The sequence below is a fragment of the Scyliorhinus canicula genome, chromosome 25 (genome assembly GCF_902713615.1).
Source record: "Scyliorhinus canicula chromosome 25, sScyCan1.1, whole genome shotgun sequence".
In the NCBI taxonomy this organism is placed as follows: domain Eukaryota; kingdom Metazoa; phylum Chordata; class Chondrichthyes; order Carcharhiniformes; family Scyliorhinidae; genus Scyliorhinus; species Scyliorhinus canicula.
The window spans coordinates 8,014,433-8,041,920 of NC_052170.1; the positions used below are offsets into that span (position 1 = coordinate 8,014,433).

General features: G+C 49.5%; 1 protein-coding gene across 2 annotated transcripts in view; it reads left to right on the top strand.

Annotated features, from left to right (window-relative positions):
- Positions 1–27,488, top strand: part of notch3 (notch receptor 3) — a 188,262-nt gene that overhangs the window by 119,286 nt on the left and 41,488 nt on the right. For both annotated transcript variants that reach the window (XM_038785014.1, XM_038785015.1), the window contains 6 exons: positions 3,620–3,733; positions 18,309–18,422; positions 20,294–20,527; positions 21,539–21,649; positions 22,080–22,272; positions 27,009–27,154. In XM_038785014.1, coding sequence (XP_038640942.1) covers positions 3,620–3,733; positions 18,309–18,422; positions 20,294–20,527; positions 21,539–21,649; positions 22,080–22,272; positions 27,009–27,154 — 912 coding nt within the window. The remainder of the gene's footprint in view (positions 1–3,619; positions 3,734–18,308; positions 18,423–20,293; positions 20,528–21,538; positions 21,650–22,079; positions 22,273–27,008; positions 27,155–27,488) is intronic.

A 27,488-nucleotide genomic window follows, 5' to 3' on the forward strand; every position in this document is an offset into this window, starting at 1 on the left:
CATCCCACATCCAGGATTAGTGTTTGCAAAGTGAAAAGATACTTACGGCTAAAATGCTTGTTGGCCTACATTTGCTTGTAGGCCAACAGGGGGCGACAGTTTGCCTCCTCTACTTCAGCAACATGTCGGGTTTTTTTCTGCCGTGTTTAATCAAGACTTCATCTTTTAGGGAACATCTGAGGTTCGTCACATTATGGAGTGAAAATAATCTGATCGCTGTGTTCATGCTTTTTTTAAAGTGTAAGTTTAGAGCACCCGATTCTTTTTTTTTCCAATCAAGGGGCAATTTAACGTGGTCAATCCACCTATCTTGCAAATCTTTGGGTTGTGGGGGTGAGACCCACACATACGGGTAGAATGTGCAAACGCTGCACAGCCAGTGTCTCTGGCCGGGGTCGAACCCGGGTCCTCGGCGCCATGTGGCAGCAGTGCCAACCACTGCGCCTCTGTGCCGCCATGGGGCAGCAGGGCTAACCACTATACCACCGTGCCACCATGAGGCAGCCGTGCCTACCACTGTACCACCATGCTGCTGTGAGGTGGCAGTGCTAACCACTATGCCACCGTGCCACCATGAGGCAGCCGTGCCTACCACTGTACCACCATGCTGCTGTGAGGTGGCAGTGCTAACCACTATGCCACCGTGCCACCATGAGGCAGCCGTGCCTACCACTGTACCACCATGCCGCCCCAGTGTTCACGCACTTAACACTTCCATAATTAGTGTACCAATTTGATTATCTCATTCTCCAAAACTACTTAATACATAGCATATAGATGGATGCTAATTACAGAAAGCAGTTCAGCACCGGAGAATATCTTTGTACAAAAACTATTGTAAAATAATTTAAAGACCAGGCTCATTCTGCTTTTCGACACAGACATTCCCCTCGCAACGCAATCTTTGCCAGACGGCTGGGAGGCACCGATAATTAATGTACACTAATTATTAGCACTTGATAAAACTGTTCAAATTTTCAAGGAACCTGCCGTATTCCCCGTGTTTCATGGTCGTGCTCAGCTCTACGGGTTTATCGGAAGTGTCATCAATGCCACAGTCAGCCGCAAAGTCCATCAGGTGGTCGCAGAGGGCCCAGTCCCAAGGAGAATGTGTTCAGGGTAAAACAGTGAGCCATCCACATGATGTGACTTCTCCCTTCCAGCAAATTGGAATTGCCAGGTCAAAGTTTCTCCCATGATTAAGTTATTGAGTGTCCCTGTGAACTTGTCACAAAATTGCCAAGTGTTGGAGCAATCTTAGTTTCCCCATTTCCTTTGTGTGCAAGTCTCCTCTGTGGCTTGATTAATAAGGGGGATCACTGTCTTCTAAGTGCCTGGTTTTACTCTCTCTAATCACTGCTCACACTACAGCTAATACTAATCTCTTAAATGGTCTTGTATTAATCCAGTTCGTGTAACTGTTGGGCTCTGAAGCCTTTCAGCTCCTCCACTATTCAGAAGCTGAGACCATCTTCGATATAAATGAGACTTTGCATTCTGCAAATACTTTGTGAATTATCTTTAGTGTGCACCGCTTATATATAGATATAGGGCGCGATTCTCCGCTCTCCACGCCTTGTGCGAGAATCGCGGGAGGGCCCCCCACTAATTTCACGACCCCCTGGCGTCCCCCGCGATTCTTCCAATCCCCGCTCGGAAGAATCGGCACTCGCCGTTTTTCACGGCGACCGGCGATTCTCGGCCTACCGTTCACGACCGTTTCACGACGGCGGCAACCACACCTGGTCGCTGCCGTCGTGAAATCGCCGTGGGATGCCCATTTTGGGGCTTGTAGGGGGCCTGGTGGGGAATGAGCACCGCGACTGTGCTCGGGAGGGGATAGGCCCGCGATCGGTGCCCACCGATCCTCGGGCCGGCGTCTCAATCGGATGCACTATTTCCCCTCTGCCGCCCCGCAAGATCAAGCTGCCACGTCTTGCGGGTGGCTGAGGAGAAAGACGGCCACCGCGCATGCGCGGGTTCGTGCTGTCAGCCATCGTGACGTCAGCTGCGCATGCGCGGGTTGGAGCCGGCCAACCTGCGCATGCGTGGCTGACATCACATAGGCGCCGCCGTCGCGTCACTCTCGGCACGCCGCCCGGCGGCCGCGAGTTACAGAGCGCCGCTCCTAGCCCAGCCGGGAGGGGAGAATAGGGGGCGAGGAGCGGCCTCCGAGGCCGTCGTGAAACTCGGCCAAGTTCACGACGGCCCTCCCGATTTTTCCAGGGAGCCGAAAATTCTGCCCATAGAATTTACAGTGCAGAAGGAGGCCATTCGGCCCATTGAGTCTGCACCGGCTCTTGGAAAGAGCACCCTACCCAAGGTCCACACCTCCACCCTATTCCCATAACCCAGTAACCCCACCCAACACTAAGGGCAATTTTGGACACTGAGGGCAATTTAGCACGGCCAATCCACCTAACCTGCACATCTTTGGACTGTGGGAGGAAACCGGAGCACCCGGAGGAAACCCACGCACACACGGGGAGAACGTGCAGACTCCGCACAGACAGTGACCCAAGCCGGGAATCGAACCTGGGACCCTGGAGCTGTGAAGCAATTGTGCTATCCACAATGCTACCGTGCTGCCCATAGGCAATGATAAATCCTGGCAAGCATTAGTTATATGATTATAAAGCAGCTGGTATATGTAAGTGTGTACATTTTTAAAAATTCATTTTTATGGGATGTGGACTTTGCTGGCTCGGCCGCAGTGCTAATTGTCCTTTGAGGAGGTGGTGGTGAGCTGCCTTCTTCAATTGCTGGAAGGCCATGAGGTGTAGGTACACCCACAGTGCTGTTGGAAAGGGAGTTCCAGTGACAGTGAATGAATGGCCGATGTATTTCCAGGTCAGGGTGGTGAGTGATTCGGAGTGGAGCTTCCAGGCAGTGGTGATTCCAGAATGTTGATATTGGGGGGGTTCAGTGATGGTAGTGCCATTGAGTGTCAAGGGGCATTGGTGGGGGGGGGGGGGGGGGGGGGGGGGGGGGGGGTCGGAGGTCGCGGTGGGGAGTCCAAGGGGAGGAGTTGAGATTGAGAAGGCATTTAAAAATTCCTAAGTGCGGCCACAGCACGGCATTCCTCATCGAGCCCATACAAAGAGTCCTATTTCATATCCGCCAGTTTCTTGACGCTGAGAAATGCCCCATGAAATGGACCCAAAACGGGATTCTGTTGCCACTATTGCCTCTCCTCATTCCTGCCCTTCCCCTATCCTGGGTACTCAGGTGACATCTTTGGATTTGAGCACTTGCGGGCCGGTGTGGAGGTGCACAGACTTGTATTGGCGGCCACCTTGCGTGGCCATATTGCATTGGCAGGAATCATAGTGTTCATGGACAAGGAATGATGGAGCAAGGCCAATCGGGTGGTAATGGGACAATATTGAAATAAAATGTGGATCCAGTGCAGGTGTAAATGGCAGCTAATCCCAATCTCCCTCACTGGTCGAACATTTTAGAATCCAGTCTACAACTGTTCAGCGTTGAACTGTTTAAATTCTCTTCTACTTCAGTTACAGTAACAAGCTCTGTTACTGCTTTCCTTTATGCATATGTATATACACGTATGGATATATGTATGTTTGCTTATGATGTCTTGCTGTGTTATAACCTCCAGGATTCAAGGGGACTTACTGTGAGACTGATATCAACGAGTGCGAGAGCAATCCTTGTGTGAACAATGGTATGTGCATGGATATCGTCAATGGCTTTATCTGCAAGTGCCCCTCAGGTAAGAAGCAACCTTAAATGTACTCGTGTCATCCTAAAAGTTCATCGTTGTTGGGATACTTTGGTGAGAAGGTTCAGAGTAATATTGTTGTGTCCTCTTGAACGGATTTGTGGGAATAGACATCCAAACTCCTTCAGTACCTCCAGTGAGATGTGGAACCGAAACATGATTGATTTCAGGTCTGATTGAACCAACTCGCCTGGGTTGGAGGAACAGCAAGGTTGCTTGTTGACCTCGGTAATGTTCAGCACAGGAGTGGGAGCAGTTAGCCAGCAGTCGCCTACCCATTCCCATCCATTGACACTTGTGGGTGTGGGGTTAGATGAATAAGATCAGGTAAGACCTGTAATCTTCCACCCAGCATGGTTCAGCTTCATCCAGTGAACGATACAACAGAAGGCCATTGTGGAAGAGCTGTACAATTACTCCCACTCCCCTGCTCTTTCCCCATAGCCCAGCACATTTTTCCCGTTGAAGTAGTTACAAAAATTCCTTTTGACAGAATAATCCCAGTTGCTCTAGCCTCTCCATGTAACTAGGTCCTGCTTCCTGGCACCGTTCATGAAGACGGCCGACTTGAACCTCCGTAAACCTCTCCACCCATCCATCCTGCTCTGTGCTCCTACTCTGCTTTGACAAAGAGTCATCACACTCGAAACGTCAGCTCTTTTCTCTCCCTACAGATGCTGCCAGACCTGCTGAGATTTTCCAGCATTTTCTCTTTCGTTTCAGATTCCAGCATCCGCCGTAATTTGCTTTCATCTTACTCTGAGCTCCTTCAAGACACACTCCTCAAAACCTATCCCTTTTTCCAAGCTCTATCTCCGTCGCCTTCTGAGGCTGGGTGATAAATATTGGTCCCAGACCTCCAATCTCTGGGTCGTCAGAGACAGCAGGTACAGCTGAAGATACAGATCGGGATTCTGTGGAAGTTCTGATGTGCACTCACGTGGGAATTACCTGGAAAGTTTCAGTTTCCAACGGGCAATTCAGCTGCTGCCTGGAGCCCGGAACAAATGTCTCAGATTCCAAATGAGAGTTTGAGATTTTGCAGGCAGCACAGTGGTTAGCACTGCTGCCTCACCGGGCCGAGGACCCGGGTTCGATCCCGGCCCCAGGTCACCGTTAACATTGCAAAATGTCCCAAGGTGCCTCACAGGAACAATTATCAAACAATTATCAAATGAATGTTAATGAATGGGTGAGACAGGCAACTGGGTGAGGGGGCACTGCCCGTGTGGAGTTTGCACATTCTCCCAGTGTCTGTGTGAGTCTGACCCCCACAACCCAAAGATGTGCAGGGTAGGTGGATTTGCCACCCTAAATTGCCCCTTAATTGGAAAAAGAATTGGGTACTCTCAATTAATTTTTTAAAACAAGAGTCTGATTTGGACAATTCCATGGTATTTACCTGAATAGTCACCCAGGAAATGTTAGACAGATTAAAACCTAGTCAAACACCTGGGCAACTCCACAACCAACTCCAACATCCCACCCGACTACGCACAACCATTCAAACCACTCCCCCGACCACCAGACTAGCCCCTCACCCACTTGCCTGTCTCACCCACCCATTAACATTCATTTGATAATTGTTCCTGTGAGGCACCTTGGGACATTTTGCAATGTTAACGGTGCTGAATAAATGCAAGTTGTTGTTGCTGGCAGCATGACTGGCCCTCAATCATCCTGATCGTTGCCTGACGAAGTAGAGGAATAAAATAAATTGAGGCGACGCTGAGGTTTTTAAATTGATAAAGAAAGCATGTCGCGCTCCCTTCACTGCGTGGAGAACATTGTGGTAAAACCAGGTGAAAGACTTCTCAGGATCCACAGTCAGGGGCGGTTTCACGTTTCATATAAATTCAGGGAAATGTCACAGCGACACCAATGTGCATTGTGACCTATTTTGTCTCCTGTCTAAGGTATGGTTACCATGGTTGCAGCCCTGTTGGGTCCTTGGAAGTGCCGTCTGCGGTACGCAGTTGATCACCATCAAATAGCCTTAGATTGCTTGCTTAGTCGCAATGGAATGTGGACATTTTCAGAGGCTGGAGGGCCTTTTTTTTCTTGAAGTACATTGGAATTTTACCAGCCGTCACTGGTTTACCCAAGGAGAGTCTGCAAGCTGTGAGAGAAACGTGCCAAATGCCCCTTTATACTGCCAAATGTTTGAAAGAAGATCATAGAACGATACAGCACAGGAGGCCATTTGTCCCATCATGCCTGTTCCGGCTCTCTGAAGAGATATCCAGTCTCTTCAAATAGATGTTGAATTCCTCTTGAATGTGGGGCAGCACAGTGGTTACCACTGCTGCCTCACAGCTCCAGGGACCTGAGATAGGGTGGAGGCGTGGACTTGAGTTGGGTGCTCTTTCCCAGAGAAGGGGCAGACTCGATGGGCTGAATGGCCTCCTTCGACACTGTAAATTCTATGAATTAACTCTAAATCAGATTGCAGCATTCTTTGAAAGCTGTGCATACCGGACGTAGCTCACGGTACAAAAAAAATACAAGTCTCCCAAACTCGTCTTGTGGTTTTCCAATCCTAGACATTATTGTTTTAATGATATCTCGAGGAATGGGTTTTTCACAAAGATAACAATTGTGTAGTTAAATCTAGGCTATCGAAAAACAAAGTAAGAATTTCACTTGAACGATGGTTTGCGTCACATCGCAGAATACACGATGCGTCTCATTTATGGCCCTCAAGCATTTACAGGCTGTCCCTGTAAGTGATTGCTAACTCAACTAATGTTGTTTAAGATCTAGAAATCTTTCTTTTTTAACTATGGGTTTCCAGTGTGTCATTATACAAGAAAGTAGTTGACAATTTGCATTTATATTCATTTACATCTGTGCGGGACATCTCTCATTGCTTCTCATGCAATGAATACATTTGAACTGCATTGACCAGTATATTTTCAGCAAACACAGAAGTCATTTTGGCACACGATGTTCCCACAAATAGAAATTAGATGAGTGACCAGTCCACCTGGTGTTCATTAATGGAGGAATTTTGGCCAGGATGCGGGAGGAACTCCCTGCTCTTTTCCATATTCTGCCTTGGGATCTTTCACACTGGGCAGAACAAGCAGAAAGGACCATTGATTGAAACGATCATCTGAACATAAGAACTAGGAGCAGGAGTTGGCAAGTTGGTCCCTCTCGCCCGCTCCACCATTCACTACAATCATGGCTGATCACCTTTTGGCCTTAACTCCACTTTCCTACCCCTTCCCCAAAATCTATCCCCTCGAATTTACTCGATGTCCCGGTATCCACGGCACTCTGGGGGAGTGAGTTCCACAGATTCACCATCATTTGAGAGAAGTAATTTATCCTCATCTCTGTTTTAAATCTCATCATAGAATTTACAGTGCAGAAGGAGGCCATTCAGCCCATTGAGTCTGCACCGGCTCTTGGAAAGAGCACCCTACCCGAGGTCAACACCTCTACCCTGTCCCCATAAGACCAGTAACCCCACACAACACGACGGGCAATTTTGGACATTAAGGGCAATTTATCATGGCCAATCCACCTAACCCGCACATCTTTGAACTGTGGGAGGAAACCGGAGCACCCGGAGGAAACCCACGCACACACGGGGAGGATGTGCAGACTCCGCACAGACAGTGACCCAAGCCGGAATTGAACCTGGGACCCTGGAGCTGTCAAGCAATTGTGCTATCCACAATGCTACCGTTAACCCTTTTCCTAAAACTATGACCTCTCATTCTGGATTGCCCCACAAGAGGAAGCAACTGGTCCACGTCTACTTTCTCAATACCTTTTATCATCTTATAAGCACAACATTTGCAGCAATGTACCACTCCCTCATTACTATGCTGAAGTCTCAGTTTACAGTATCTGTAAATTATATGCTAGACTTATACAGCAACATCTTGCATTTATGTAGCAGCTTTTAACGTTGTAAAACATCCCAAAGTGCTTCACAGAAGTACAAACAAAATTTGACACTGAGCTGCCGAAGGATATTTAGGAACAGGTGATCAAACGTTTGGTCGAAGAGATGGGATTTAAGTCGCGCCTTGACGAAGGTTAGAGAGGCAGAGATTAGGGAGGGAGTTCCGGAGTTTAGGGACATGGCAGATGCGTGGCCAATCGTCAGTGGTGGAGCAAGGGAAATCTCACTGTAGAAGACAGCAAGGAGGCAGCGATCCTTGTGATGGCCAATTTAATACTCTGGAGCACAATCTGATGGTCGAGGAGGAGTGCAGTTGTACCTGAAGCGGTGGCTGTTCAACAAGTATTATCCTAATCAGATGACCACTTTATAACAATCTGGAGCTGGAACCCTGGCTGCTTTTTACATTCCTAGCACAGGCCTGCTGAGGTTAGCTGCACAGAGGTCAGTGCTGAGGTACGTGAATTCAGCACGCAGCTGGTTAACCTGTTTTCCACAGTTGTTAGACATCTCTTTCACCAACTGGAAGCCCTCTTATTCACTTCCCTACTATTTCCCCTTCGTGCTAATCAAGCAGAAACCGTTGTTGTCTTTAAGTCAGCAAGTAGCCAAATCTATCCAGACCCGGACTAACAATCTATGTGACCGACTTGTTCGCTACAACAGACCTGCATTTCTGTAGCACCTTTTACAACTTCAAGACTGACCCAAGGCACTTCTACTTTTTGTAGGATAAAAGTAAAATACTGAGGATGCTGGAAATCTGAAACAAAAAAGAAAATGCTAGAAAAACTCAACACGTCTAGCAGCATCCGTGGAGGGAGAGAAATAGAGTTAACACTTAGAGGCCGTGTGGCTCTTCTTCAGAGCTAAAGAGAGGGAGAAATGTGATGGATTTTATACTGTAGAAGGTGGAGAAGTGGGCGCAGAGTAGGAGGTCAGTGATTGGTCGGAGTGAGGAGGGATGAAATGCTGCTCTTCCAGTTTGCATTGGGCTTCACTGGAGCATTGCAGCAGGCCAAGAACGGAGAAGTGGGCATGAGACCGAGGCGCGGAGTTGAAATGGTGAGCGTCAGGAAGGTTGGGGCCATGCTTGCGGGCTGAGAGAAGGCGTTCTACAAAGCGGTCGCCCATTCTCTGTTTAGTCTCCACAATATGGAGGAGACCGTGTTGGGAGGAGCGAATACAGTGGACCAAATTGCAGGAGGTGCAAGTGAAACGCTGCTTCACCTGAAAGGAGTGTTTGTGGATCTGTACGGTAAGGAGGTAAGGAGTGGACCAGGGTGTCACGGAGGAAGCGGTCCTGTTGAAGTATAACCTCTTGTAATGTAGGAAATGGATCAGCCAGTTTGCACACCATGAGCATCAGCACAGCAACTCGATAATGACCTGCCCTAGGGAACTCTGATCGATGGATAAATATTGGCCAGGACATGAGAACATACCTACTGATTTTTGGTATGATTTCGATGTTTGCATCCCATGATCCCATTCTGGAGGAGATCATTAATATCATTAGCGGCCTGAACACAATGCTCCAACAACCCCCCCCCCCTCCCTGCCCGGTGATGCTTCTCCCCTCTTGGGCGTAAGTCTCGCGGATGGACGTTAGTGCAAGTATTTAATGGATCTGTGCGCCATGGCCACGGAGGGGGGGGGGGTTGGGAGGACAGCAAAATTCTGACAGTGCCTCAAAAATTGGGCAAAATTCTCCGACCCCCAGCAGGGTCGGAGAATCGCCTGGGGGCTGCTGAAAATCACGCCCCTGCCGTGGCAGAGATTCTCCGCCACCCGGGCGGTGGCGGGAATCTCGCCACTCTGATCGGAGAGGCCCCTGCGGTGATTCTCCGGCCTGGATGGGCCGAAGTCCCGCCGCTGGGAGGCCTCTCCCGCCGCCGAGGTTTGAACCACCTCTGGAACGGCGGGATCACGGTGGCCTGGCCCGTGATCGGGGCCCCCCACTCAGACTCCGGGCCAGTGCCCTGGCTGCACTATTTTCCTCCGCGGCCGCCACGGCCTCTGCCATGGCGGAAGCGGAAGAGAACCCCACATCGCGCATGCGCCGGCCGGCAAAAGCCTTTCGGCCAGCCCCGCTGCCGGGGGCGCCGGTTTTTTGGGCCAGTCTTCTGGCCCGACCCCTGAGTGGTTGGCGCCACGCCCCCACTCCGGGACCCTCCGTCACACCTGGTAGGGGAGAATGCCGCCCATTGTCAGGCTTGCTGAGGGGTGGGTGGTGGGCCGGGGACAGTGGCAGGGAACAACCTGGCACTCTGAGTGCCTCCCTCGGTATTGGCGTGGCCTGGCTCAGACCGCTGTTGCTGCGGTATGTGTATTAAACATGCCCCTCTTGTTGCTGCTTACAGGCTCCTGGCACACAGCCAAGTGCTCACTGTGCCCTGTGAATGCTCAGTGACCTCTGGTCATCTGAGAGCCCACACAGGCCGCCCCTCTGGACACCCGCACACCCCAGCAGTCTCAGCAAGGGAAATGGGCACGGCCGATGCTCAATCAGGGACCCACCAGAAGCGCTGCCCCACTGCACGGGGAACAGCCGAGCTCACCCCAACCAAAGGACACCTGCACTGTGGCCTTTGAAACCCTCCCTGGCACACTGCGCCTCTCATGGCAGAGAACTCGCCAGTGACCCCCCACCCCCCCCGGTTCATCAGCTGACTCCTCCTGGTGAGGCTGGTAGCGCTGACTGCCAGTGTCACCACCTGCCAGGTGCTGTTCAGGTGGGCAGGCTTGAGTCTGAGGTCCACCCTGGGGGAGAGGGTGTCCCTCCTCTCCTCACTGGCAAGAGGCCCAGTCCACCTCAGACTCCCAAACTTGGCAGAGGGCGGGCAGGAAGACTTAATACGGGATTTGCCGAGCAACACGCTGCATGTGTTTCTATGGCGGGTGCGGCCAGCCAGCGGGACCTCCTGGTCCCACCGCCGTGAATAGCCGGTAAAATCCGGCCTTGGTCTCCCAAATGTCCCTGAGTGTTATTTGTGGAACAATTCAGGACATGCTAATGGGCCAGCACTCTGCCCACGTGAATCTGGAGCAATTCTCGTTCCCGCCGGTGTCAGACTTGCCGGGGTCGGAATTGGTGCTGGAGAGCTTGACAAGCTGGAGCTGCACACAAGTACAGCACACCCCACACATTGAAGGTAGCAGCACCAAGACCCATTCCCAGTTCCTGGACTCTCACCTCGAGAGAATGCTTGACGCAGTGGAGGAGAGGCGGGATACCCTCTTCCCCAGGCTGGGCAGGTGGCTCCAGCCCGCGTTCGCGAACCGGGCCTGTGCAGAGGTGGCCGAGGCGGGCAGTGCTCTGAACCTCACCAGGCGGGCTGGCACATAGTGCAGGAAGCTGACCCCTACGGCAGCTCTGGTGAATCACCACCTCTGTTGCCCTGGCATCACTCCTGTCCCTCACACCTCACATCACCCCCCCCCCCCCCCCCCCCCCCCCACTTCCATAGAGGCCAATCAAAACCCACCTGCCTGCACCTCCCTCACATCCCACCCTGCACCAAACCCCAACAACCGTATTGTCCTCTTTGGCTGGGTACCTTGTACATACATGCCACCAGCAACAGACCCCCCCCGTGCAACTCATCATGTCCTTTACATGTCTCCCAGGAAAAGGCGGTCCATAACAGAAGAGAGCGGGAGAAGACCAGAGGGGGCGTCCCAGACCCCAGGGCTCACACCTCCACCGAGCAGAGGGTGATGGAATTATCTGGCGAGGTGCAGGAGAGGGTTATCTCCGAGGCAGAGTTCGGCATGCGACAACCAAGTGACTCCCAATGTAGAGTGATGCCCCAATAGCAAGCGAGTCACCCCTCCGCCTCAGATCACTCCTTCCCAAGATCTCACCTTGCCTTTTGTCTTACAGGATCACCATCAGACCAGGCCGCCCTGTCTGGGGTACCTCGCCCCCAGCCACATACCCAGCGGCATACTCCAGAACACCAGTGCAGGGAACACACCGACTTCCCGACCCTGCATTCACCTGCACCCTCCACCATCGCAGACTCTATCACCGCGGTGGGGCATTTTAATGTGGAGGCTTCTGGGTCACCTTCTCGTGCACATGGCACACATGTTGCACGGACACCCGAGGGAGTTGGCTAATGAGGTTGTCCCATGTGCAGCAGCCCTGGAGCACGCATTGGGCGGCCTGCCGTGCCAGTTTGGGCCCCACGCCCGGTTCTTCCTCGTCAGATGAGGCCTGACGTACTTCCTCCTCCAGCATGTCTCGTATTTATTTACGGGATGTGGGCGTTGTTGGCTGGGCCAGCATTTATTGCCCATCCCTAACTGCCCTCCATTTCAGAGGGTATTTGAGAGTCAACCACATTGCTGTGGGTCTGAAGTCACGTGTAGGTCAGCCCGGGTAAGGATGGCAGGTTTCTTTCATTAAAGGCCAGATGGGTTTTTCTGACAATGGTTTCATGGTCATCATTAGACTTTTAATTCCAGATTTTTATTGAATTTAAATGTTACCACCTGCCATGATTAAAGACCGTGGCCGGGATTCTCCCCTACCCGGTGGGGCGGGGGTCCCGGCGTGTTGGAGTGGCGTGAACCACTCCGGCGTCGGGCCGCCCCAAAGGTGCGGAAGGACTTCGCCGGCCGGCGTAGGCACGCGCATGCGCCGGAGCGTCAGCGGCTGCTGATGTCATCCCGGCGCATGCGCAGAGGAGGGGGTCTCTTCCGTCTCCGCCATAGTGAAAACCATGGCGAAGGCGGGAGAAAAAGAGTGCCCCCATGGCACAGGCCCACCGCCGATCGGTGGACCCCAATCGCGGGCCAAGCCACTGTGGGGGCACCCCCCGGGGTCAGATCGCCCTGCGCCCCCCCCCCCCCCCCCCTCCCCAGGACCCCGGCGCCCGCCTGCGCCGCCAATCCCGCCGGTCAGGTAGGTGTTTTGATTCCCGCCGGCAGGAGAGGCTTGACAGCGGCGGGATTTCAGCCCATTGTGGGCCGGAGAATCGCCGCGAGGGGCCCGCCGACCGGAGCGGTGCAATTCCCGTCCCCGCTGAATCTCTGGTGGCGGAGAATTCGGGACACAGCGGGGGCGGGATTGACGCCGGCCCCGGGCGATTCTCTGACCCGGCAGGAGGTCGGATAATCCCACCCCATTTATAAATGCAAGGTAACCAACTGCAGCAGCAATTTGGCCTGACCAAAATGTCAGACAAGGCTCCCATCTGCAACAACCATAGGTTCACACCAGCACTGACTGACGCCACCTTCAAAAGGTGGAGGCAGGACGGGGGGACACTGACAGCCAGGGACCTATACACGGACGACAGGATCGCAACACTGGACGAACTGACAGAGAAATTTCGGCTAGCTGGGGGGAACGAGCTACGGTACCTGCAGCTCAAAAACTTCCTACGAAAGGAGACAAGGACGTACCCACAACCGCCACGACAGACACTACTAGAAGACCTACTGGACGCAAATATCCTAAAGAAAGGTAACTGTAGCGACATGTATGACCGACTGGTAGAAAGGGACAACACCGTACTGGACGCAACAAGAATGAAATGGGAGGACGACCTGGGGATGGAGATAGGGTGGGGACTCTGGAGCGAAGCACTGCATAGGGTCAACTCCACCTCCACGTGCGCAAGGCTCAGCCTGACGCAACTAAAAGTGGTACATAGAGCCCACTTAACAAGAAACCGTATGAGTAGGTTCTTCCCGGAGGTGGAGGACAGATGTGAACGGTGCCAAAGAGGCCCGGCCAACCACGCCCACATGTTCTGGTCTTGCCCCAGATTTGTGGAGTACTGGACAGCCTTCTTCGAGGCCATGTCCAAAGTGGTGGGGGAGGGTGGAGCCATGCCCGATAGTGGCGGTCTTCGGTGTTTCAGACCAGCCAGATCTATTCCTGGGGATGAGGGCGGACGCCCTTGCCTTTGCCTCCCTGATCGCCTGCCGTAGAATCCTGTTTGGCCGGCGGTCAGCAGCACCGCCCAGAGCTGCAGACTGGCTGTCCGACCTCTCGGAATCTCTCCAAATGGAGAAAATCAAATTCGCCATCCGAGGGTCAGACGACGGTTTCCATAGAACGTGGGAGCCATTCATGCAATTGTTCCTGGACCTGTTTGTGGCCAACGTACAAGAGGAAGAATAGTCGGGTGGCCAAGAATCAGGGGAAAATGGACGGGAATCGGGGAAAGGTAGCCGGGGGGGGGGGGGGGGGGGGGGAGGGCTACGGGTTCGTTATGCGGGTTTGATGGCTAGCTAAGGCCCAAAACCAAACTATAAATAAATGCCTATAAACATGTGCCGCGGCCATATTGGGGAATATAAAATATGTATGCCGGCTAAAGGGGGCGGCCACAGTTGTTATTACGAAGATGCTTACCTGTAAATATATTAATTTTTGCGTGTTTTTTTTTCTCTCTCTAATAATTTGTAATTTGTTGGATATAAAATATGAAAACTCAATAAAAAACATTTTATAAATGCAAGGTAGTGTTGACAGAAGAACCCAGTGTTAAGGCAAAATATTTAAGTTACATGATTTTTAGTAGTAAAGAAATACTTTAATGTAGGGTTCCAGGAGTTAACAGTTTAGGGTGGAGTTTATTGCCTGACCTAACTGACTGACCATTTGCCCAAAATGCCCAATAGTAAAATTATGTGCTAAGTCATAGTCGGACGTTTTTTTTTAAAACAAAGCATCAAAATATCTCCCCTGTGTGCTGACTGGTAGGTGTTTAACAGGAGAGAAGCCTGCAGTGTAGGCCTCACCGGTAATTCTTGTGGTGGGGAGGTTATTCAGAGGTCAGGGTGCAGTATACCTCAGCCAGTCCTTTGAAGAAGCGCTCTGTTGGTGGTTGATTGACAAGAGGGGCCGTGTCTGTTATCTTCTGGGGACGGACAATGTGCCAATTGTTCTGCAAAGGCCTCGGTTCCCCTCGCCTGAGAAGTAGCTGCCCTTAATGAGAGGGAGGCTCAGTTCTTTCAGGCCCAATTTACATTTGGGACAGACACAGGGCCCCTCATATGCTTACTGTGTTTCACATGCAGCCATTGAAGGCCCTGCTTGAAGGAGCAGCACCTCAGAATACAACTGACAGATTCAGTCAGTTCTCCTGGTGCTCCCACTCTCTTTTCATATTCTGAATTGTCACTGTGCTTTTCCTTTCTCAATAAGCTGACACAGGAATACATTGACGAAGGGCTCCCAAGTTTCTGAATACGTTTTTTGTTAAGATTCTAGAGAGCTGTGGAATATAAATTTCTGATCTGAATTTAGACAATTTCACTTAGCAGCCATGGACTTTTAAATCTCTCAAAAACTCTCTTCAGTCAAACAGCCGGGCGATGATGGTGTGATCTTTGTGAGGAGATAGATTTACATCGGCACATATTTTCCTCTATTTTCCCATGTATTGCCTCTCCCTGCCAAGTTATTTCACCTGCCCCCCCTTCCTGATACCCTTGTAACATGCCCAGCCCCCACCCGTGCCTATCATTCTGCCAGGGGCAGTGCTTACCTGGCCCTGTCAGGGGACATTCTTGACCAACTTGCAACCAACGATCCTTCAGTCATCCACTCAACCTTGGCCTTGAGAAGGATATTTTCTCGCGATGGTGAATTCCTGATTAGCCGCAGGAAAGTTGAAGGATTTATGAGTGAACGCGACCTGGTGCTCTGCGTGAAGCTGTAAGCTAACCAAGAGAAAATAAAAGTTATTGCTTATTCTGTTTAAGGCAGCGGAATCCCAAGGTTGAATCAGGGCGTTCATCTATCTCTACCCGAATACAAGGGGCGGGATTTTACGTTGACTGACGCCGAAATCGGCGAAGGCGAATTCTCCGTCACCTGGACAGGGGCGTCAATGCGGTCAGGCACGCACGTGCATATCATTAGCGGGCCTGACCCGGTATTCTCCGGAGCCTCCGCCATTCTCCGCCTCCGATGGGCCGAGTGTCCGACGCCGCGGTTCACTTGTGCTTTTAAAAATCGTGAAACCGGCGTGGGGGCTGAGGGAGAGAGAGGGGATATGGAAAGGATCCAACATCGCCGTGGTTTGCTGACGGTTGTGGCGCTGGCAAGGGAGATTCTGCCAGGGCCGGAGGGAGTAGCGGGAGGGCAGCCAGGAGGTGAGCTGTGGGGTCAGGATGGACGGGTACGGAACACCATTGCCCCAGCCGGAAGGTCAGCCTTGCAGTTGTGCACGCCACTGACTGCCCACTGTGTATTTAGGGGCCATGCGTTGTATGTGTTCCCTCCAGGCCACCCCTCTAGGTGCTCTCTGGCCCCAGCTGACCCATCAACTGTATGGGCGCGCTCCAGAAAAACCAGTGCCATCTTGTTGGCTGGGGGGTGTAATGTGTATGCAGCTTGTCAGCCTCCCGAGTGTCAATCACGGACCCGCGAATCCTGCACCTTTTCTCATTGCAATCGATTGTGTTCCACGTAGCCCGGTGACTCAAATGTCGCTGAACCGGTCCAGGTTCGGCGCCAGTTTTGCTGTCGTGAAAGTCCATGAATTCTCGAAATTTTCAAAGCAGTGAAAGGACACTCTCAAAAAGTGACAGAAAAGTTATAGATCTTTGCTGATGATGAAAGCCAATGTACTTCAATTTTGTGACAGTAGATGGAAAACCAAGGAAAACGTGCACTTTTTTTCTCCTTTAAAATTAAAAAAAAATAAATTTAGAGTACCCAATTTTTTTTCCAATTAAGGGGCAATTTAGCGTGGCCAATCCACCTACCCTGCACATCTTTGGGTTGTGGGGGTGAGACCCACGCAACACGGGGAGAATGTGCAATGTCCACATGGACAGTGACCTAGGGCCGGGATCGAACCCGGGTCCTCAGAGCCGTGAGGCAGCAGTGCTAACCACTGCGTAACTGTGATGCCCTGAAGATCTCTCCAGAACCTACCAACATCTCTCACCATTTCAGATGCAATTAATTACTCAGAAGTGCAACGATTGTTGTATCACCAATTTGTGATCACTAGACACACGCCGAGGTCCTTTAAATAGCAACAGTGCCGCCGGGCAGCTAACCCCTTTCTTGGGTGTTGGAAGAGGGAGGAAGATCATTTGATCCCCAGGGAAATCTCCTGTAGTTGTTCACATTTGCAGTGAGATCTTCCATGTCCAGTGGAACTGACAGCTTAATGTTCCCCCTGAAAGACCGTGCAGCACTCCCTCAGTACCACACCTGTGCAGGTTGGCAAAATGTCGTCAACACCTTGGTTAAGAAGAAGGTATAATGGAATTTTATTAACATGTCTTGCAATATTCAGCACTGCTTTAACAGATGCTGTATTATGTACTCTGTATGTATGCTATTAAAAATAGTATTCAGTTGAATGATATGGTGGTTTATGGTGGAAGATTTTGTCATTTACAAATGCTGCTTTTAGCCACTAATCTCCAATTCTCATCACAAATACAATAGTCAATATCGCGCACAGTAATTTGCTTGTGTGGGATGACAACTTGCTTCTCCAGTGCTCCGATTTCAGCTTCTGCTCCTCTCTTGATCCCGTCGTGAAGCTATTTGCTTGTCACAAAGTCACTTCACACTTGGTTAAGACATTGAGTGGAAGAAAAGGAAGATTTGCATTTTTATCGCACCTGTCACAGGCGCAGGAAACTCTAAAGCGATTGAGTGAGAGGAAAGAAAGTTTTACGTTAAATGATGTAAGACATCCCAAATGCTTCACAGCAATGACGTATTTTCTAAAGTGTAGTCGCTGCTGAATGTTGGAAAGTGGCAGCAAACATGCACACTAAGATCCAACAAACAATGATTAGATAATGAGCAGCTAATGTATTAAAAAAAATTTTTTTAGATTACCCAATTATTTTTTCCAATTAAGGGGCAATTTAGCGTGGCCAATCCACCTACTCTGCACATTTTTGGGTTGTGGGGGCGAAACCCACGCAGACACGGGTAGAACGTGCAAACTCCACACGGACAGTGACCCAGAGCCGGGATCGAACCTGGGACCTCAGCGCCGTGAGGCAGTTGTGCTAACCACTAGGCCACCGTGCTGCCCTCAGCTAATCTATTTTGATGGTGTTGACTGAGGGATAAATATTAGCCAAGACACCGGGGATACCCTTCTGCTGTTTGAACAGTGTGGCAAGTTGGAACATCTGTTTTCTCTATCTGAAAAGACAGTACCTCTGACAGCGCTGTACCCCAAGAAAGACTGACTCCACCAGGCGAATGTTAGACAGATCCTGTAAGTGATCAGAGTTGGGGTGAGGACGCAAAATCGCTTCCCTCACCAGACACCCAAACCTACGGGGAAAGGTCGAGCAGGCTCAATGCAGTCAACAACATAGTGCATGTACATGAATTACCAAGCTGTGGGCAGTGCAGAGTTTGACCATAGGCGGATATTACTAAGAACAAAGAAAAGTACAGCACAGGAACAGGCCCTCCAAGTGTGCGCCGACCTTGCAACATGTCTGAACATAAAACCATCTACACTTCTATTGGGGAGGAACTGGCATCTCCTGACATTTACTCTGGTTGAGATCTGTAATTAATTACTGGAGAACTTCAGGACTAGACCCTCACTGAGGTCTCCCGGTTCAAGTCCACCATGCTTATGACAGCAGGAAACACTAAGCGTTTTTCTTCCCCCTTCTCCTCTGCAGGGTTTACCGGATTAATGTGCCAGATTGACAATGATGAGTGCGCGAGCACTCCCTGCCAGAACGGGGCCAAGTGTGTCGATAGGCCTAATGGATACGAGTGCAAATGTGCAGAGGGTAAGCCTATGAATGAACGCCTTGCATCCAGGCACAACCACTCTTAAAACAGTGTACACCCAGTTACCACAAACACTGCAGAGGCCCAAACACTCTATCCCCGATGGCTCAGTTAATCCATGGTCCAATTTTGTTTGTGACACCATCACAGTGGAGGAGTATATCGGAGCTCATGGTTTACCTGAGGAATAAACTAAAATTGCTAATAAAATCTTACTGAGTGGTGGGAGCAGTAAGTGTTAAAGTAATTTGTCCTTCAATCCTGTGGAGAAAAATCACGAATTAATTTATATGGATAATCTGCAGTTTCTGTAGGTACCCCTTGGCTCAAAATGGGGCATGTTTTTTTCAGTGTTTCCTGAACCCATCACGAAGACCCACAGGTGAGAGAGTAAGCAGTGAAGAAGTAAAAAAAAGTCCACTTATTTGTTATTTGAGTAGCTGGAATATTATCGGCCTGGTATTAGTTTCAGAATGAAACCGTTAAGGATGAACTGATGTACACACATTAGCTGGAGCTGCCTTTACTCAAATCTCAAAATAAGATGAAGGAAATTCGGGCCCAACATTGAACCTGACGCTGCTGCCAAATAATTAACCTCCGTTAAATTGCTTGAACTCCAACTATTGATTCAGTGATTTACCTCATTCCAATTGAGGAGTTAGAGGGAAGCTTTTTGGCCCAGTTTTCAGAAGATGTTAAATTTATACTCAGATGAGTAGAAGAAAAATGAAACATCTTGAGGGACTGACACTAACAAGGCCCTTCAATAGATAAAGCTGTATTGTTCAGACCAGCCTGATTAGTATTCACAGGACCTGGACCCAGGCACCAGGGAAGCCTATTGGATATGATGCCTATTGTGCTGACAGCTCATCGAATACTCTGTTGAACAATAGCAGGTTTGTGCTTTTTTTTCCACCCCCCCCCCCCCCAAAACTATTTTTTAAACTCCCTGCCACAGGGCCTCAGATCAGTCCTGAGGGGGCACATAGGCAGAAACATTGGTTCTCACATTCACTCCATTTGTCAGACAGAAACACAGAAACGGGAGACAAATTACACACATTTCACAAATCAATTGGAGGCAATTCTAAAAAGGAACACATACAGGATTTTCCATGTGTATGAATTGCATCCTGACAGGATGTTACCTGTACTGATGCAAGCTTTTAACCCAGAAGGTCGATGGACAAATGTGTAGTTGAGCCAGATGGACGAGGTAGTCCTGAACTGGCCTGATGGGTCTTGTGAACTTTCCCCAATAGTTTGCCCTCAGCCTGCACACATGGATTCCCTGTCTTTCCATTTTATTCCTCCTTGGCCTTCCCTGGTTACGGTGGCATTGTTTCACATCAACCTCCCATCTCCCCCGACTGACCCAAATGACGTTGGCTCTCACCACAAGCTGGGGGACAGCAGTCCGCGAGTCATTCTCTGATCAATGCCCCTTCTCTCAGCAAAGCTTCTCCTGAAGCGTGAGGTGAGGCTTCATCCCAACCAACATGACCATCAGTGTGAACACCCTCCCCCGTCATTCCCAGAACCAAACCCAAAATCAAACAAGCTACCTCATTCCCCCACCCCTCTCAAATATTTTCAAACCCAATTGTACTGCAGTGTTGGAAAGAGAGAGAATTTTATTGATAATTCCACATACAACGTTGTGGAGAATTTGAGACTACAGCCAAATCTCAGCTCTGGCATCTCTGTAGTCTCAGCGACGACAGCCAGGGATGGTGGTCACTGCCGGACCTGCAGCTTGTCCCCTATACTGAGAAGTGAAGTCTTGGCGAGGGGGTGTGGAGAGTTAGATTCAAGAGGCTGCGGGGGTCTTTTAGTTTTGGGCTGATTTATTTTTCTCTTGCAGGTTTTGAAGGGAAGTTGTGCGAGAGGAATATTGATGACTGCAGTCCTGACCCCTGCCACCACGGAACATGTGCCGACGGCATTGCCAGCTTCACGTGCCATTGCGAGCAGGGCTACACTGGCTACCGCTGCGAGAATCAGATCAACGAGTGCCATAGCAACCCATGTCAAAACTCTGGCAAGTGCATCGATCTGGTTAACGAATACCTTTGCCACTGCCAACAGGGAACTTCAGGTAAAGATCAAAACCAAACCTGTGAGACGTCTGACTGATTCCTGTTCCGTGAGTGACTCGCCGTTGATCTCGGGCTCTAAAATGTTACTCTTGGGCTACCGTCTAGGCAGGGCGCAGGGCTAACTCCGAGGGGGCCAAAGCACTGGCGTCTGTTTTGTCTGCCCCCTCTCCATTGCTGGCTCCTCCCGTTGTCCCACACCTCCAGCCTTGCCAACTGCCCTTTGAAAAGCAACAAAGAAACTCTATTACAGTTTAATGAAAGAATCTTCAAGTTTCGCAGAGAAGTGTGAGATAATTGACTTTGACAGGAGGGATAGGGAGATGCAATATGGACTTAATGGCACAGTTATAAAAAGTGTTCAGGGGTAGTGGTTCCTGAGGGGTTTTGTGCACAGATCTTTGAAGGACATATTGAGAGAATGGTCAGCAAAGCATATGGGATCTTAAGCTTCATAAATAGAGGTTTTGGGTACAAAATTGGTGGTGGGGGGGGAGGTTATGCCGAACGTTTTAAAAGCTCTGGTTAGGCCTCAACGTAGGCATTGCATTGCAGTTCTGGTCACCCCTCTTTCAGAAGGATGCGAGGGTCTTTGAGTGGGGGCAGAGGAGATATTCCAGGGACGAGGGGTTTTAGCGGCAGGGTAACAGAGAGGATTTAAACTTGCTTTGGTTAATTGTTCTCACTCAGATTCAGTAAATGGGCGGTCCGGGAAGTTTGCAGGTTCTGCCTCCCTGACCCGTGACAAACACCCTGCAGCCCAATTATAGATTTTTCTCTCTCAGTCTTGATTTTGTTTCAGGCGAGCATTTTTATTAGAGCAGAAGGGAATGTTGGTGGCTACATACCTGTCAATGGTGTGAAGTGAGATGTACTGGAGGTGACCAGTTCATCATATTGAACAGTACTGAACCGTACCAGCTTGTCGATGGATTGTGCTGTAACAGTGAATAGACTGTCTCTGGATTTTCACCTCTGATGCCATTTCATTGACGTTGTCTCATTAACTATAGGTGTCAACTGTGAGATTAATCATGATGACTGTGCCAGTCAGCCCTGTGATTATGGGATGTGCCAGGATGGTATTAACCGTTACGATTGTATCTGCAAACCAGGCTTCACAGGTGAGTACTTCTGCATTCAGCTCTCAGGATTTGTGTCCTGTTGTTAGCAACACTTTTCTGATACCTCATTCACTGGAAAACATGAGGGTGGCAAGGCCCCCCTGGTGGAATTTGGTGGGAGGCGCTGGAGATAATCCCGATAAATCTTTCAATTCAAGTCCTCCAATCCTCCCCGTGTGTGCGTGGGTTTCCTCCGGTTTCCTCCCACAGTCCAAAGATGTGCAGGTTAGGTGGATTGGCCATGATAAATTGCCCCTTCGTGTCCAAAATTGCCCTTAGTGTTGGGTGGGGTTACTGGGTTATGGGGATAGGGTGGAGGTGTTGACCTTGGGTAGGGTGCTCTTTCCAAGAGCCGGTGCAGACTCAATGGGCCAAATGGCCTCCTTCTGCAATGTAAATTCTATGATTATAAGTCTCTTGCTTCTTTCAGGCCCACAGTGCAACCTCGAAATAAACGAGTGCGCGTCGAGCCCTTGTCGGAATGGTGGCACCTGTGTCGATGGCGAGGACGGCTTCTCTTGCCTCTGTCCGGATGGCTATCACGACCCCCTGTGTTACTCCGAGGTGGACGAATGCAGCAGCAGTCCCTGCGTCCACGGGATTTGTCACGACGACATCAACGGGTGAGGCAACCAAAAAGCTCCGGAGCTGTGGCTGTGCTTTGATTGCCCCTCTGTACTCTGTTCTGCTCTTTCCTCATCGATGTTTGTTCATCCCCGTTACCTTTTGACAAACTGAACAAGGTCATTTTCACTTAGCCCAATGTTACTCTCCACCACTTTCAACGGAGAATTAAATTGGCACTCGGTGTAAAACCTTCTTGCACACAATTCAATCAGTTTCCTGGTGGGCGGGTTAGGTTAAAATTGCCTCGTAAATATTTACGTCCTCCTACTCCTGATCTGCTGACGGTGTTGGCTCCTGTGGTGTCCGTTCCTGTGCTCCTTCTGAATGCCCTCACAATCGCCTGTGTTACTGCCTAACCCCACACGCCAAGTTCCAGGCTTCACCTTCAGTGGATTGCAAGAGGAATTAGAATCGCATGTCATTCATGCCTCATTTGTGTGGCCTAGCAGCGGGTTCACAGGTCCATGATCGGGAACAGATATCCTGCCTACCCTGCCCTCACCTTGCAGTACTGAGACTAGCTGTAGCTTTCAAACCAGCAGACAGCTAACTCACATCCCACACTACTGGTTCTTTATGGATAATGCACCAAATGATTCAGTGGGAATGCTCAAACTTTTCTTGTATTAAACATTGTCGTCTGTGTGCGTGTCTGTCTGTGTGCGTGTCTGTCTGTGTGCGTGTCTGTCTGTGTGCGTGTCTGTGTGCGTGTCTGTCTGTGTGCGTGTCTGTCTGTGTGCGTGTCTGTCTGTGTGCATGTCTGTCTGTGTGCGTGTCTGTCTGTGTGCGTGTCTGTCTGTGTGCGTGTCTGTCTGTGTGCGTGTCTGTCTGTGTGCATGTCTGTCTGTGTGCGTGTCTGTCTGTGTGCGTGTCTGTGTGCATGTCTGTCTGTGTGCGCGTCTGTCTGTGTGCACGTCTGTCTGTGTGCGTGTTTGTCTGCGCGTCTGTCTGTGTGCGTGTCTGTCTGTGTGCGTGTCTTATCTGTATCTGTGTGTGTGTGTCTTATCTGTGCGTGTGCCTGCGTGTCTGTGTCTGTCAGTGTTTGTGTCTGTGTGAGTGTCTGTCTGTATGCGTGTCTGTGTGTGTGCATGTTGTGTGCGTGTCTGTCGGTGTATGCGTCTGTCAGTGTCTGTGTGAGTGTCTGTGTGCGTATCTCTCTGTGTGCATGTCTGTCTGTGTGCATGTCTTATCTGTGTGTGTGTTTGTCTGTCTGTGTGTGTGTATCTTATCTGTGTGTGTCTGTCTGTGTGTGTGCCTGTCTGTGTATGAGTGTGTGTCGGTTTGTGTGTGAGTATGTGTGTGTGTGTCTGTCCGTGTATGAGTGTGTCTGTGTGTGTGTTTGCCTGTGTATGAGTGTGTGTCGGTTTGTGTATGAGTATGTGTGTGTGTCTGTATGAGTGTGTCTGTGTGTGTTCTGTGTATGAGTGTGTGCATGTGCATGTGTTTGTCTGTGTATGAGTGTGTGTTTGTGTGCGTGTTGGTTTGTGTATGAGTATGTGTGTGTGTCTGTATATGAGTGTGTCTTGTGTGTGTTTGCCTGTGATTGAGTGTGTCTTGTGTGTTTGCCTGTGTATGAGTGTGTGTCAGTTTGTGAATGAGTATGTGTGTTTGCCTGTGTATGAGTGTGTGTCGGTTTGTGTATGAGTATGTGTGTGTTTGTGTTTGCCCGTGTATGAGTGTTTGTCTGTGAGTGTGTTTGCCTGTGTATGAGTGTGTGTCTGTGTGAGTGTCGGTTTGTGCATGAGTATGTGTGTGCGTGTCTGTCTGTGTATGAGTGAGTGTCTGTGTGTATGTTTGCCTGTGTATAACTGTCTGTCTGTGTTTGTGTCTTATCTGTATGTGTCTGTGTGTGTGTCTGTCTGTGTATGAGAGTGTGCCTGTGTGCGTGTCGGTTTGTGTATGAGTATGCGTGTGTGGGCTGCACTGTGGTGCAGTGGGTTAGCCCTGCAGCCTCACGGCGCCGAGGTCCCAGGTTTGAATCCCGGCTCTGGGTCACTGTCCGTGTGGAGTTCGCACATTCTCCCCGTGTTTGCGTGGGTTCCGCCCCCACAACCCAAACATGTGCAGGGTAGGTGGATTGGCCACGCTAAATTGCCCCTTAATTGGAAAAAATTAATTGGGTACACTAAATTTTTTTTTAAAGTATGCATGTGTGTGTGCGTCTTTCTGTGTGTGTGTTTGTCTGTGTATGAGTGTGTCTGTATGTGTGTGTGTTTGTCTGTGTATGAGTGTGTCTGTATGTGTGTGTGTTTGTCAGTGTATGAGTGTGTTTGTCTGTGTATGAGTGTGTCTGTATGTGTGTGTGTTTGTCTGTGTATGAGTGTGTCTGTATGTGTGTGTCTTTCTGTGTGTGTGTTTGTCTGTGTATGAGTGTGTCTGTGTATGAGTGTGTCTGTATGTGTGTGCGTCTTTCTGTGTGTGTGTTTGTCTGTGTATGAGTGTGTGTATGTGTGTGCGTCTTTCTGTGTGTGTGTTTGTCTGTGTATGAGTGTGTCTGTGTATGAGTGTGTCTGTATGTGTGTGTGTCTTTCTGTGTGTGTGTTTGTCTGTGTATGAGTGTGTCTGTATGTGTGTGCATCTTTCTGTGTGTGTGTTTGTGTGTGTCTGTATGTGTGTGTGTCTTTCTGTGTGTGTGTTTGTCTGTGTATGAGTGTGTCTGTATGTGTGTGCGTCTTTCTGTGTGTGTGTTTGTCTGTGTATGAGTGTGTCTGTATGTGTGTGTGTCTTTCTGTGTATGAGTGTGTCTGTGTATGAGTGTGTCTGTATGTGTGTGCGTCTTTCTGTGTGTGTGTTTGTCTGTGTATGAGTGTGTCTGTATGTGTGTGCGTCTTTCTGTGTGTGTGTTTGTCTGTGTATGAGTGTGTCTGTATGTGTGTGCGTCTTTCTGTGTGTGTGTTTGTCTGTGTATGAGTGTGTCTGTGTATGAGTGTGTCTGTATGTGTGTGCGTCTTTCTGTGTGTGTGTTTGTCTGTGTATGAGTGTGTCTGTATGTGTGTGTGTTTGTCTGTGTATGAGTGTGTCTGTGTATGAGTGTGTCTGTATGTGTGTGCGTCTTTCTGTGTGTGTGTTTGTCTGTGTATGAGTGTGTCTGTATGTGTGTGCGTCTTTCTGTGTGTGTGTGTGTGTGTCTGTATGTGTGTGTGTCTGTATGTGTGTGCGTCTTTCTGTGTGTGTGTTTGTCTGTGTATGAGTGTGTCTGTATGTGTGTGTGTCTGTATGTGTGTGTGTTTGTCTGTGTATGAGTGTGTCTGTGTATGAGTGTGTCTGTATGTGTGTGTGTCTGTATGTGTGTGTGTTTGTCTGTGTATGAGTGTGTCTGTATGTGTATGCGTCTTTCTGTGTGTGTGTTTGTCTGTGTATGAGTGTGTCTGTATGTGTGTGTGTATTTCTGTGTGTGTGTTTGTCTGTGTATGAGTGTGTCTGTATGTGTGTGCGTCTTTCTGTGTGTGTGTTTGTGTGTGTCTGTATGTGTGTGTGTCTTTCTGTGTGTGTGTTTGTCTGTGTATGAGTGTGTCTGTATGTGTGTGCGTCTTTCTGTGTGTGTGTTTGTCTGTGTATGAGTGTGTCTGTGTATGAGTGTGTCTGTATGTGTGTGTGTCTTTCTGTGTGTGTGTTTGTCTGTGTATGAGTGTGTCTGTATGTGTGTGCGTCTTTCTGTGTGTGTGTTTGTCTGTGTATGAGTGTGTCTGTATGTGTGTGCGTCTTTCTGTGTGTGTGTTTGTCTGTGTATGAGTGTGTCTGTATGTGTGTGCGTCTTTTTGTGTGTGTGTTTGTCTGTGTATGAGTGTGTCTGTATGTGTGTGCGTCTTTCTGTGTGTGTGTTTGTCTGTGTATGAGTGTGTCTGTATGTGTGTGCGTCTTTCTGTGTGTGTGTTTGTCTGTGTATGAGTGTGTCTGTATGTGTGTGTGTCTTTCTGTGTATGTGTTTGTCTGTGTATGAGTGTGTCTGTGTATGAGTGTGTCTGTATGTGTGTGTGTCTTTCTGTGTGTGTGTTTGTCTGTGTATGAGTGTGTCTGTGTATGAGTGTGTCTGTATGTGTGTGTGTCTTTCTGTGTGTGTGTGTGTCTGTATGAGTGTGTGTCTGTATGTGTGTGTGTCTGTGTATGAGTGTGTCTGTATGTGTGTGTGTCTTTCTGTGTGTGTGTTTGTCTGTGTATGAGTGTGTCTGTGTATGAGTGTGTCTGTATGTGTGTGTGTCTTTCTGTGTGTGTGTGTGTCTGTATGAGTGTGTGTCTGTATGTGTGTGTGTCTGTGTATGTGTGTGTCTGTATGTGTGTGTGTCTTTCTCTCTCCCTTGTGCTCTCTCTTCTACTTTTTATGTCTCTCTCCTTCCTCTCTATCCCTGCCCTCCCTTTACCCGCTCTGTCTTTCCTCTCTCTTTACTCTCTCTGGCTGTGTGTATTCTCTCTCTCTCTCTCTCTCTCCTTCCTCTCTATCCCTGCCCTCCCTTTACCCGCTCTGTCTTTCTTCTCTCTTTACTCTCTCTGGCTGTGTGTATTCTCTCTCTCTCTCTCTCTCTCTCCTTCCTCTCTATCTCTGCCCTCCCTTTACCCGCTCTGCCTTTCTTCTCTCTTTACTCTCTCTGGCTGTGTGTATTCTCTCTCTCTCTCTCTCTCTCCTTCCTCTTGCTCTCCTCTCCACCACTTTCCATTCTTGAATCTGAAGCCAGTTTTTTTCCTCCTTGCCTTATTTGTCCGTTTTAATAGTCGCATTCTAACAATTAAAATTTAGGTACAAGTGTGACTGTGAGGCGGGCTGGACAGGAATGAACTGTGACATCGACAAGGATGAGTGTGAATCCAACCCCTGTCAGAATGGAGGGAGCTGTTCTGACCTGGTGAATGGCTACATTTGTAAATGCAAAGAGGGCTTTCGAGGTATGTTAAGATTGTAAAATATATCTGAGCTTCCTCATACACCATTGTCACCTGGTCCGTTAAGCCAATGAGGTCGTAAAGATAACATAACTTGATGGTTTTAATATATAGCTAACACTGCCTTCATTTGAAATATAAACAAATCTAACCAAACAGCCCAGGAGGAGGCCATTCGGCCCATTGCACCTGTGCCAGTTCTTTGAAAGAACTCCAATGAATCCCTGTTGCCAGTGTTTTTTCCCATTGTCCTGCAAACATCTGCTTCTCAATTTGTAAACAAAGAACAATACAGCACCGGAACAGGCCCTTCGGCCCTCCAAGCCTGTACTGGCCA